General features: G+C 40.8%; 1 protein-coding gene across 2 annotated transcripts in view; it reads right to left on the reverse strand.

Annotated features, from left to right (window-relative positions):
• The window catches only part of CPVL (carboxypeptidase vitellogenic like), a 130693-nt gene that overhangs the window by 74467 nt on the left and 42331 nt on the right, over window positions 1-13895 (reverse strand). For both annotated transcript variants that reach the window (XM_058527596.1, XM_058527601.1), the window contains exons 4-7: window positions 13618-13732; window positions 12598-12656; window positions 11117-11196; window positions 5860-5926 (exon numbers count right to left, since the gene is read on the reverse strand). In XM_058527596.1, coding sequence (XP_058383579.1) covers window positions 5860-5926; window positions 11117-11196; window positions 12598-12656; window positions 13618-13732 — 321 coding nt within the window. The remainder of the gene's footprint in view (window positions 1-5859; window positions 5927-11116; window positions 11197-12597; window positions 12657-13617; window positions 13733-13895) is intronic.

A 13895-nucleotide genomic window follows, 5' to 3' on the forward strand; every position in this document is an offset into this window, starting at 1 on the left:
TCCCCTTTACAAGTATCTTTCTATGGCTTAGGCTCTGTCCTCTATTCAAATACAAGTATTTCGAGAGTAAGTTTAATTGATCAGATCCTGTCTAACGGACAGTGAGCTGATAAGTTAGAGTGGGGGACAGAAACAGAACACTCATGATGGGGATGGAGGAAGCATGGAGAAATAGGACCTGAGCACAACACAGCCAAGGAAAGGAAGGCTGAAGGTGGGAGGTAGGGCATTGGACGGCCTTTGAAAATAGGGAGAAGAAAAGAGAGTCCTCAGGGCCTGGGATGCAGTGCAGGGAGAGAAGGGCCACGAGAGGAAAATGAAAAGAACCTGGAGAGGAATATCATCAATATTTTTATTTCATCTAGCAACAGCCTTGCATGAAGCCACTCTATAACATTCATTAAATGCTGTGCTTCATATAGTATGAAACAAATTAAACAAACATGACTCTCGACTACTGGGCACCTGCTACCCGAACCCAGTGGACCATGATGATTTCAATAAAGGTTGTCAGACTCCGTGGTCCCAGCAGCACTTTGCTCATGCAGATGAAGATCAAATATCCTATAAAGCTCACTCATTTTTAAATAACTCCAAAGTTTTGCCTTTATTCACCCCTCAAATTAACCGTGGTTGCAAAACTGCTTCTAGGGAGAGTAGGCCTCTTTCTGCCGATCAAGAGATGCCCAGTTTTAACCACATTCCCTGCCATTTTGGAAGAGCTCCTACCCATTGCCACAACCACCCACAAGCACTGAATCTTTCCCAGGAGTGAACAGAAAGCCACATGCTCAGAGAACAATGGGCAGTGCCCCTTCCTCTAGGCACCTCCCTGCCTTCCAGTGAGGGCTGTTTTACTTGAACTTCTAGCTCGGCCCATGTACACTCGAGAAGATTCTAAAGCGTGTCTATACCTCAAGTATAAGAGCAATCTCACTAATAGTTACCGGCTCAGGAGGATAACACTTATAAAGAAAGTTAATTATGTGAATTAAACACAGCTTGTTTCTCTTTCTGAAGTACATTTTTTTCATGCCTCGAGGAGGGTGATTTACAGACACATTTGTCTCTCTTTAGAGAAAATTAATTCCAGTTGGTGTTCTGGGCAGAAATGGAGAGAAGAAGGGAAGGAGACAAAACGGTTCCTTCCCCGTCACACGGACTGCAGGCCCACACCGCGCCTGGCTGTGGCCTTGCTGTGGTCCACACGGTCACGGCAAGGAGCCTGGGGTCGGTCCCGACACATTTTGCTACTATCCCAAACTTCTAATACCAATTTCTAAGCACCACCGTCATCTTTCAGATGAAGCAAACTACTTCTTTGAAAGATGATTTCAAAACAACAGGGGAGACAATGTCACATCGCCAAAACAAGTGAGCTTTTTAAACCTCTTAGCCCTTGTCTACATGCATTAGGCCACATGCTTTGGAGCCATAATATATTAATCCAGCTTTTCAACATGCATGGTAATAATAGTCATCATATGTTGGGTACTCACCACAGTCAGTCACTCTGCTAAATATCTGAGGAGGATTAGCTAATTAAATGCTCAAAACAACCCTCTGCAGTAGGTAGTTATTATTTCCAGACCCCCTTACACCCAAGTCAGGGTGCTGAACAGCTGCTCCAGACCCTTCAAGCATCAGGCTACCTTCATTCACAGCACACAAATGTGTAGGATATTTAGGTCCAGTACATTTGCATTGAAAAGTAGAACATCATTTTTGAGTTTATGCAGTTATTTTTCAAGGGCGAGTCTACAAACTGAGCAGCATCATTTGTTCAGCCTCCCTAAGAATGTGAGAAAATTAAGAGTTCAGAATAGAAAAGACTTCCCTTTCTTAAAAAGTCTATTACAATTTTTCTTTTTGGTGGTGGAGAGAGGGAGGATGGGTTGGTACTATGCTAAACTGCAATTGTATACAGATGCTTTAAGAGTACATCTAGGTAACTACAGCTGACTGTCTAGCAAAGCAAAATATCTCTGGAAGTGATCTAATTTAAAAACCAACTCCTTTGATTGTAAGATGAAAAGCAGAGGCCCGGAGAGGTTAAAGAACTTGTTTGGAATCATCTAGAGAGAAGCAAAGCCAGCAATGAATCTCAGGTCTCCTGATTATTAATCCAGAACTCCTTCTGCTTCTCTTTTCTGCCTTCTGCCCTTAAAACAGAAGACAACCAGATGGAATAAACTAGACTGGAGAAAATAACATTCTAATAATAAAAAACCACCAAGGTTTCATTATTTAGTGCTCTTCCTTCTAGAAAGAGATGCACCCCCAGATTTAATGTATCCTGTGTAGTGTATGAAGATGATGCTGCTTGGCAAGTGCCCAGGCCCTGCCTGCCCTCGTTCTCAACTTCCTTCATCACTTGGAAGGCACAGGTTTCCTTAAAAGTATTCATCCTGGCAGCAAAGAATGTGAAAAGAAAATTGTGCTTTCTTACACACATTCGGAAATTACGTTCACGAAACCACCAGGCAGATATGAAATAGACAAGTAAATTTTTCATCCGGAATTTGGCAGCTTTGCTGAAAGTTCAGCATCATGGTTAATAACATTGCCACATTATTTGCAAGAGAAGGAATTATACACTCAGCAGATCACTCTTCTGTTGGAGGTGGAGACTGGGCGTTTTCCAGAGTTGCTATCAAAATGACAAGCGTATCACTTCCTGCCCCTTTCCCCAACCTGTCTCTGAAATGGGTTAAAACACAAGGAATAGCAGGGAACTATTGGTAGAGGTCTTAAATAACTCTGACTGAATAACCGGCTTAAAAAAAGACCTAAGTGTGATATGTTAAGTAGTCAGAATGTCCTTTCCAAACAGCTTAGAAAAAGAACAAAGTGGGTGCAAGAGAAGGAAATTCCTAGTTCCATTAACTTGCCATTTTCTTGGAAAAACTGAGACTGTTTTTCACTTTGACTCCCTTAGAGTGACATCGGTGGTTTGTGCTTGCTCAGCATCCTTCCAGCCCTTCCTCTGTCATCATCACTCAGATCTTCCTCTGGAGACCACTCATCTCTCACTTTCAGGCCTTGTGGTTCAGAGGGTGAGGGCCCCACTAAGATCTCTCCCCTCCCAGGGCAGTGAGGTGGACTTCAGGTACCATTCTGGACAATCTGTATATTCCACCCCTCGAACCCCAGTTACTAGTTCTAGAATGGGTATGGGATCCAAATGGATCATATGAGATTCAAGAATAAGGGTGGAATTATTGGGAAAAAGAAGTTGAGCTGGTAGGCTATACCTAGAGCTTTGGAGTGGGGTGGAGGGACAAGGGCACAGGTGAAAAGAACTTACTTGAGAATGAAACCAGTGAAATGTAAAGCCAAGTGAATAGATCAAAAGAGAATGAGAGACAAAATCCTGATGATAATGTTTGAGCACCCAGATCCAGCCACGCCTGATGCCAATCAATCAATCCCCTGTTTTACTTAAGCTGCTTTCAGTAGGGTGTCTGTCACTTGCAAGCAAGAGTCTTGACTAAATTCACCCCTGTTCATCCTTCAAAATCTAGTTTAATTGTTGTCTCCACAGTTTGGCCTTTCCTGAGGATCCCATATTGAGAAATAGCTATTTGCACTCTCCTTGTGCTATTTGTCATTATAACTAATTCTCTAACTGTACTTTTCATTCTGTATTGTAATTATGGTTAGACCTTCACATTCAGGGTAGAGTCAATGTCTTATTAATCATTGAATTTCCAATACTTGTCCAATGCCTCAGACATAGCAGATACTCAATGTATGTGTATTGAACTGAATTTGATTCTAAATACTCTTTCAGTGAACACTCCACCCTTCAATGCTTTCCCATTACGCTTAGAATGAAGTCCGATCTCTCTGCTCTGGGCAGCAGGGCCCTACAAGATCTGCCTGCCTCTCCCATCTCAGCTCAGTCTACAGTGGCTCTGTGCTTTTCCTTGAGCGTGCCAAGCCTGTCCTCACTTCAGTCTTTGTATTTGCTGTTCCTCCTTCCAGGAAAGCTCTTTTCCTAGATACTGCTGCCACCGCTCCACTACATCACTCAGGGCTCTGCTCTGAGTTACCTCCGTAGCAGAGAGCTTTTCTCTGACCATCTTATCCAAAATAGCACCTCCATCACTCTCTAACCTTCTATCTGCTTTATCTTTTTCACAACATTTATCACCGCTTGACTGTATAGCACACATTTATTTCCTTATTTATCACCGTGTTCACCTCCAGAATGGATAAAAGCAGGGAATTTTTCTGTTTTGTTCACAGTTGTATTCCTAGCACCTAAGAATTTTTGTGTTCTCAAAATATTGGCTGCTATATATTTTTTAAATAACCTTAAATTTAAAAGGATGAAAAAAAGCAAACTCTAAAATTGAAACCAACATATGCAAGTGAACCTGTATATTAAATTGTAACATAATCACTCTGGTAAAAAAATAGAATTACTTACAAATTTTAAACATAGTACTTCGATTTTAAACCTGTAGTGAAATATAGTCTAAGGATACAAATAATTATAGCAAAAAATATTGAAAGTAACTTGGAGGTTTCTGGTTGGTAGTGGTGCTTGATGTAGCAATTCTGAAACCATTTTGCATATATTGTACGATTGAGCAAAGATGCTCATGTTCCCAGTTGATGCTGTTGAGAACTCCATTCCTCACTGTGGGAGAATGGATATAAAACTCAGAATGGGGAAAGGAAAAAAGAACCCTGTGATGCTGAATTAGAATTATAGGTATCACTATGAAGTCATTCTGTTTCCTCGCTCTGCTCACAGATAAAGCCTAAAAGAAATGCCATCCCAGTAGCAATGAGCACACTGAGTGCTCAGGTCTTGGTTTTTAAATATCATTCCCCATTAAAAGGTACCACAGTTCCTTGAAGAAATGACTGAATCCAGGGCTAGGGCCGGGAAAATACAAGATAATCCTAGAACATATATTTGTGCCAAAAAGCAAGGAAATGCTCAAAGACCAATGAGGATCTGTCAAAAGGACACAGGAGTCAGCCTGAAGGGGCTCCCATTGACCAAATATGGAACAACATGAGCATCAAACACAATAATGATAGCAATAAACGTTAACACATCAAACAGAAATAACAATCCATGAGTCCACAGTGATATTTCTTAAAATAAATAATAAAGAAGGGGAGTGAAGGATCTTCTCTACAGAAGAATACCAGATGCTATCCCTAAGAAGACAGATCAGAAAAATCACCACTTGAAAAACCCCAGTGAAATAACTGATTAAGACAGGAATCATCAATGGATGCTAAAACTACTGGGGGACAGATTTGGGGGAAATATATGTTCACTTGGTCTCAGATTATTTACTAAATTCAAAAGGAAAAAGGTACCTTTCAAACGGTGAGATTTGGCAGATATCACCTTGACCAAGTGACCGAGATTAGCATCACCAATAATGGGACAGATATTATTTGCCTCCTGACGTGACACAATAGAAAGTATACAACATCATCTATGTCGTATTCTTGCCAAAATGTTTTCACTGAATCTAAGCATTGAGAAAAGAATCAGACAAAGTCAGAAAATGGGATATTCAAAAGGGTACCTGGCCTAGACTCTTCAAAATCATCAGCATGAACGACAACAACAAGAAAAAAGGCATTGGGCTGAGACATGACAACCCACTGTGATAGATGAACCTTTATTGAGCCCTGAATTTTTTTAAAAAATGTTATGGAGGACATTTTGGGGATAACTGGAGAATTTTGAATATGGGCTGAATTAACATTAATGTGTGTGTGTCCGTGTCTGCGTACATATTGAATGAATAAACCACAAGTGTCATAATACATTTCAGTCCTGATGATGTTGGAAGCACACAAGAAAACATGACTTCAACTCACCTCCCCAGTGGCATAAAAGTCATTCTCTTTATACTCAGGAAACAACTGGAAAAACTGAATTAGTGCACTGCAAAAAGAAGAACAACAATAAAAATCACACAGAATCAGAATAGCTTCATGCTATGCTGCCCAATCTAACCCTTTGACAATAGGTCTCACATTTGAAATAGGATACCATTATGCTGTAAGCTCCTGCAGGCATTTTTTCAAAGTCTCAGGTGCATAACACTTCATACTCTGTGGATGGTTAGAAAATACTTGTGGGCTTATTTTGTGATACTAAGAAGTTGAGCAAGTGGACATCAACACTCTGGGCAGGTTTCCAAATCTCTGGTTACCCTTGAGCAAAGTGACATAACGCTTTCACCTGTTATTTGGCAATTCTTGGAGGTAGTTCTGCAAACCTTATGACCCCATTAACCAGGGTTTGTGGTGAGGTAACAGGAACCTTAGCTGCTTACCAACCTCTCCCTGTGGGCAACCCTGAACATTTCTAATGGTGATCCCAGAATTTCAGCATTTTAATAACCGACGAACAGAAAAGTTGTAAAATGACTATAGTCTAAAGGAAAAACCACCAAATGGCCAGAGACATGGAAATAAATGTATACTGGCCTCTAGGCTCAAAAAAAATCACGTTTACTACAGAATGCCAACAGCCACTTCAGTGAGTTATACTGAAATATATATTTAAAGAGACTCAAGAAATGATTCCATAAAAAGCAAGAAAAGAGTGGGTCATCGAATGATTCTCTCTTTGACCAAAATCTTTCTAAAAGGACACAAAAACTTGTGAAACTCAGAAGCTCTACGAGTGTTTTGACCCAGATTGCAATGCCTGAGAAGTCAGGCAGGGTTTTTGTTCCAGCCTCCTGCTGAGGGACTAAAAACCAAGAACCATCCCATTCAGGAAGATGAAAGGCAAGACGTCTTGCAAAACCAAGAGGAGGAGAAAGTTCAAGGGTTAGAGAGAGGCAAAAGTGGGTCATTGCAATCACCATGATACTGACTATACTTAATTTTCAAAGCCTCCATAAAAATCCACCATTAAACACTCTTGTAGAGTTTTGGTGTACTTCTCTATTTATTATCTATAGTAACCAAAATCTTTGTAGCAACTAAATTTGGGAAGCTGCATTATATAGTTTCCATGTTTGTGCTGGAAATATGCTGGCTTTAGAGTGGAGATAAAAATAGGAGTTTATTCTCCACCCTTCCTTCTCCAAACTCCAGGCTAAAAACTACTTCTCTTTCTCTCTTTCTGCTAGTTGGAATGGCAATAGACAATTCAATGCAGTAAATCTCAATCAAGCCTTATGCTTTAGCCTAAAGCTTATTTCCTCGGAGAATTTGTTGGAGAATTGTTGGGGTTGCCAGATTTAGCAAATAAAAATATAAGATGTCCAATTAAATTTGAATTTCAGATCAACAATGAATAATGTTTTAGTATAAGTATGTCCAAAATATTGCATGGGACATACTTAGATTAAAAAATTATTCATTGTTGATCTGAAACTGAAATTTAACTGGGCATTCTCTATTGTATCTGGCAATCTTAGTTGAAGGAGATCATCTCCCAGGTTGCTTCTAGCTTGAAAATGCCAGGATTCTTTTGCTGAAGTTTCCAAGGCAAGGTCCCATTTGAGGAAGTCATAGAGTCTTAATTTCACAGTAAGATCAAAACAAAAATTCAGCTAATAATAGCAAGCCTTTGGTAGGTCTTTCTTAAATGGAAGTGAAGAATGAAAAAGGTAAATTTACTAAGTTAGATTTACATATGCCATTTGCTCATTTAACTGTGTTTTAGTCAAGTACTATTCTTATTCCATGGTGAGGGTTTGCTTAAAAATATAATCTAGAGGCTGGCCAGCTGGCATAGTTGTTACGTTCGTGCACTTCGCTTCAGCGGCCCAGGGTTCGCGGGTTTGGTCCCAGGGGCAGACCTACACACCACTCATCAAGCCATGCCGTGGTGGCATCCCACATACAAAACAGAGGAAGACTGGCAAGAGATGTTAGCTCAAGGCCACTCTTCCTCAAGCAAAAAGAGAAAGATTGGCAACAGGTGTTAGCTCAGGGCCAATCTTCCTCACCAAAAAAAAAAAATATATATATATATATATATATATATATAATCTATAATCATGCCCACGTGAACTTTCAAATTTTAGAAGAACTGCTAGAATATATAATACATAATACATATACGTGAGTGTGTGTATGTGTGCATGTGTGTGCACTCCATGCATTTATTCAGGTACAAGAACTATATGGCACAGGAAGCATGCTACTTTCAGGTAATTCCATTTGGCAACCGAGCTAACACTGTGCCAAGGCCTTGTCTAATAAGTGGAATTTTAGTTAAAGGCTACCTGGTAGCAAAAAAGTAAATTAAAAGAAAACAGGAAGAAACAGAGATTGCAAGGGAGAATGCCTAGGAGAAAATTATTCCTCAGATAATTTTTTTAAAAAGGAAGTTAGTGGGTTCGGGGCAGAGAAGGTGGATGGAAATGATAACGTACTATATAGAGCAGAAGAAAGCACTGGATTTTGGTCAGTTCTAATGGAATCAGAAGCACAAAAAATACAAGACGTTAAGGAGAATCGAGGTTCAAATAATCTAAGCAAAAGCTCCACAACAACAAAAGCCAAAGAAGGTGCAGCTTTAGTCACTGACAGTTTGACTGAAGAAACGCAGCAATGAGAATCTCCGTAGTTTTGTTTTGTGGCTGCACTCATTCCACATCCAGTGTGGTCGAGCCATGATCTCTGCCCTGCATGGATCATGCAATGTTCTCATTTAATTGATGAAATACATTGTTAGAAAGCTTGGTTTAGCGATACTGTTTCCCATGCAAACCAACATATGTTATAGAATGACAGTAGCATTTCCATTTGGCTGCTGAGAAAATAACTTCAGGCACTTCATAGACTATAAGCAGGAGGAGGGGGGGCGGGTGGTGCTTGTTTACTACGTATCAACTGCACCAGAATTGGTGTCCGGCACATGGTAGGCAATCGATAAATAGTGGTAGAAGGAGAGTGGCACCAGCTAGTATACTCTAAATCGAAGTTAATAAATTTATTATTCTTTAGTAAATTATTTTTTTTCCCTAAACCAGAAGGGCATTGTGGTTCAACAGCACATTCCAAATAGGAAAAAAAAAAAAAAATTTAAACACCTTGTTAGTGAAAAAGTTTTATTTCCAAACACAGAGAAAAGCAGCCTAACTGTGACTGTCAAATCAAATTTAGGAGTCTTCCCCCTACAGCCAGGCACTATTAATAGTCAAAAGGAATGGGATTTCTAGAAAAAAAGAAAGATGGTTTTCAAAGGGAGAAGCAAGATCTACTCTTTAAACCTGTAGTAGCCCGTTTCCAGGTTTCAAAGAGACCTTCCTATTCCCAACACCCCCATCTGGAGAGCTGGAGAGAAGCATGTAGTCACAAGGGGAAACAAACGGAGTAAACTATAAAGGAAACAGCTGAAATCAGTTTTCTGCACTGCCCTTGATTAGCTATTTTCCAGTTCTAAGAGCCTGAAGCAAAAAGAACTAAAACAGCTATAAACAATGGATGCTTTGAAATAGGTTCTCTTTACATGTCATGCAAGAGGAGATGTACCACATGTCAGCAGTAAATATCCACACTGGAGGGTCAACTAGAAGCTGTGACCATCTTTGGGGGAGGGGAAGGACAGACAGGAAAGGAATGGCACCGTTGCAATGCTCTGGCTTAGAGGGGATGGATGCATTTCTTTAAGACAGAACCTCCGCCCTCAGGGTGTTTGCCAGTTAAACAACTGAGCTTGTTTGGATTTAAGCCAAAAGAGGGTTGGAGTAGGAGGTGGATGGGAGGGTAGGGAGAGTAGGCTTCCCATCTGTAAGATGAGAGCACATGGTCAGTGCTAAATGAGAAAGACATGGCACTGGAGAAAACTTCTAAGGATAGCCATCTCCATTCTGTCTGTGGAGGCAAAGAGGAGGGGTGCAAGTCAGGGGGAGGGCAGGGGGACCCCTGTGAGGACCTGGCTAATGTGCTCGTAGGACCCACTGCACTTGGAAGCAGAAGGGTGGGGTCCTAGACATCCTCCCTGGAAACTGAACGGAAGTGTTAAAATAATAGGACATGTGGTAAATGAAAGTGCAAAAGACAACAGCCATATTGTTTTCTGGATCAGCAGGGAAGAGAGAAAGGCCGGAAGTTCGTCTTTCCTCTCTCTCGCAGCCATCTGCCGTGGAGAGAAAGAAGAATAAAACGGAAAGCTTTTGTCAGAGATCAAAAAACTCTGACTCCTATTAGATTCCCTTTCACTCTGGGGATTGGTTGGGTTTGCTCACCAAGTAATTAAGAGAATGAGTGTTGGTGGAAGTAGAGGGTAGAGGAGCTAATTAACTCTGTCTGGCCACTAGGGTTCTTTTAGTAAATTATTATAATGCACAAAGTGGTACCCTAGTGACCTGAAACAATTCAGGACTTAGTCTCAAGCAATAATTTACAGACTGGAAAAATGTGACCAAATAAGAAAGATCACTTACTTTAAAAAAAAAATGTACTAAAAATAGCTGTAACAAATGTGCGGAAGAAAAAGAAAGGAAGAAATTATATGTACATGTACCATTTCATCAGGCTTAAACTTTACATTTTCCTTCAATTTCTTTTTTTCTTTTAGTAAAAGAATAACTTTGTAAGATGAAGGGAAAAGGAAAGAGACTAGCTAACAAGCTGAGCCTTCAGCCTGGAAAAGTCAGGAAGGAGCAAGAGAGTGAAAAATTGCATCAGAAGGCCACAAAAGGAGGAATTCTGGGAAAGAAAACAAACAAACATCTGAGAAGATGTTGCTTCCCGGCAGATGCAAAGTTAAATATAATGTTGGAAAGCAAGCAGAAACCTCTCAGGCATCTGGTTGAAAGGTTTGAAAATAATCTTGGGTTCAATAATTTCCTTCTGTTTCTATTGTTTCTTAAAGGATATTTTTACAAAATTACAATTATGTCAAGATTTCAGCTCTCCTTGTTACTTTCTCTGCTGGCCACTTGCACAATCATCAGTAACAGTGTAACAAAGTGGAAAATAGACTGTGTGTGTGTGTGAGGGGGTGTGTGTGTACTCCTCATGTAGAAGTAGTCTTAAAATGTCTTTAGGAATTAGACTATGAGGACCAATCAATAGTACTTCTACTACTGGAAGAATTTTCCTATTGAGATAGAAAAATATTTGGTATGAAGAAGGCCAAGAGGGAGCCAGGGCCTTTTACCTGTATAAATCTCGTGCCACGTCATCCTCATTGACTGCATATCCCTGGGGATCATCAGTAAAACTGAAGCCTGTGCCCACCTGAAGGTGAAATAAATAAGCAGGTGTAAACACAGAGAAACACGTGCCTCGGAGCCCTGCAGAGAAATGCCACACTGGAAGGAAATGGACTGTATTCCAAAAGCCAAGCCTCTGACCTGGGATTTTTGCCATCATCCCATGTGCATTTTGCCATCCTCATGGGAGGATGCTGCATTTCACCTATTTCCCCCTCACCTCCTCCAAGCCTAAATAAATTATCAGCACAAAGCTCTGCCCGAGGGTCAGTGGCTGAGCTGTCCTGATTCTGCAGTGGGGACCCTGCCAGATGTTGATTTAAGGAGAAGAGTTCACCTTTCCTGGCCCCTGCTACAGTATCAAAAGACCCAAAGTTGTCTCCTCTCTGAAACCTGGAGGGTGCATTGTCCTGTTCTGCCAAGAAGGAACTCTCTAGGCTGGAGATAAAAGATAGTGGTGTGTGTGTTTTTTCATTTCTTTATTGGTGAGAAATATGGCTACATAAGCCCTTTCACCTTCAGTAGATAAGAGGTTTTAAAATAAAGATTAGTTTTAAACTAATATGTCCTTGTACCTAGAAGTTCAGACACAACTGAGCTTCAAAAGAAGCAGCTACTACTCATTTTGCATCAGTGATTTGTATAAGGAATGCGTCCTCTACCAGGTATAAACATTTTGTTGTTGTTTCTGTTTTTCACCCAAGGGAACAGGACATTTAATTCAACTTTTATTTATATATACAATTACAGACTAGGAAAGAGGATGGCTGACAAAACACGGTGGGGGGGGCAAGAATGTTGGACTTTTTTCCTCCCTATTTATTACCTGTCTTCTCTTTGAACCATCTGGGAAGTGAGAGAAGTTAGAGAAGTTATTTAGGGGGCAAAGATACTCCCAATCTGCAGAAGCTGACCCTAAAGTTACTCTCCCATTTTGCAGTTTATTGGACTCAGTTTCAGAAGAACTTCCCAAGGAGAATTCCACTTTTTGTTCTGAGATGAAGTATTCTGCTCCCTGTGATAAGTGAAGACCAACTGTGACTTTTTATATCTAGAACTCTATTTGAAAGATTAGGAGTTCCAATACTACATAATAACTCACAATATGGAGAAACCCAAATCATCGGTGGAAAGATACTAACCCCTTATCCTGGATGGTATAACTGGTATAATTCAGTGAACAGGACATTTCATAAGATTAGAAATGAGAGAAGGAGTGGAAGCAGCAATTAATTCCCAAACTTGGATATAACGATACATGTTAGAAAAACTAAATCTCAAGTGTTTTTTTAATAGATTAAATTCTATTTTAAAAAGAAAAAAGTGAAATCTCTATTTCCTTTTTTTTCTATTTCTTAAATGTACTTAAAAAGAAAAAAGACAAGAGAGGCCAACATTGACATTTCACGGGCCATCGGGTACTCACTGGATTATCAACGTACAGCATGGAAAATGTAGTGGTCCAAGGAAAGTCTCTGAGACGCACTAGTAAAAAGAGAAGAGGTTTGAGACTAGGTTGTTAATAAGACATTCCACCTAAGGCCTAGCTCTGGTCAGGAGCCCAGTGTGCCCACCTGTCCTCACCATGTCAATGAACTCTTAGTGCCCCTCTGACATTGCTAACCAGTACCTTTTTCTTCTCCTCTCCTCTCCCTTACTTTTCCTGGACCTAGAGGGTTTCTACACCTAAAATGAAGTTTGGAAACAAAACCCTGTGCAACTGGTTCATGTGGAAACACTCATCAACCACCCATACAATAAACCCATCTGTCCAATCCAATGAATCACCCTTAACATCCCACCCTTCTGAATCCTCTTTCTCCCACCCAACGCTGAAGAGAACAAAAATTTCAACAGAATTGGCATACACGCTTTTAGATTAAGTCACAAACTGGTTCACCTCCAAATTCTGACCCAGGGAAAGTAAACAATCTCCCCCCATCAAAGAAAAATGAGATGGAGGTAAGCCTGGGTTACAGCCAGATGTGGCTCTGTCTCCATTCCTTCCTTCACCCCAGCCCCCGCCCACGGTATCTTGCTTCCAAGATATCTGATCATTTACGGGACTGAACCATACAGTGTTCAGTTTGTATGAATAATTAGGGATATAATTCCACCCATTAATCCCACGCATAAGAGCTCGCCCAAATAGTAATAAATACCAACTGTTTCCGTAAGCCCAGATTGCTTGGGTCAGCAGCAGACCGAGAGAAAATGGCTTAGAACCTTTCACCCAAATTTCAAGGGAGAAAGCAGCTCAGCCAGGACACTCACCCTGGTGCCTCCTCCTTCTTGGACAGACATTGCCAGAAAGCTACGCTTTTATAATCTGGAACTGCTAAGCTATCCCTAGCGGTTCAGTGTACACTCTAAATTATTTCTGAAGCAGATAAAAGGTTCAGATAAAGAATTCCCCATAAGAAAATAGAGCCCAAGCAATACTCACGGGTCAGGTTACTTGTGACAACATAAGGTCCGTGTTCCACAAAGAGTCCAAACATGGATGAACCTCCGGGCCCCCCCTGTAGCCAGAGAACTACTGGAGCATTTGATGGCTCTACCTAGAGGGGACAGAGAGATCAGTGACCACACAGAGCACGAAAGCTGCAGAATACACCCAAGCAAACTTGTCCGAATCATCTGTCTTGCACGGCCTTGACTAAATCTCACAAAGCCCTCCCACACCCCAATGACCCCTCTCCACTACTGGTCATCTCTTGTTGT

This window comes from Diceros bicornis, chromosome 3 (genome assembly GCF_020826845.1).
Source record: "Diceros bicornis minor isolate mBicDic1 chromosome 3, mDicBic1.mat.cur, whole genome shotgun sequence".
NCBI lineage: Eukaryota > Metazoa > Chordata > Mammalia > Perissodactyla > Rhinocerotidae > Diceros > Diceros bicornis.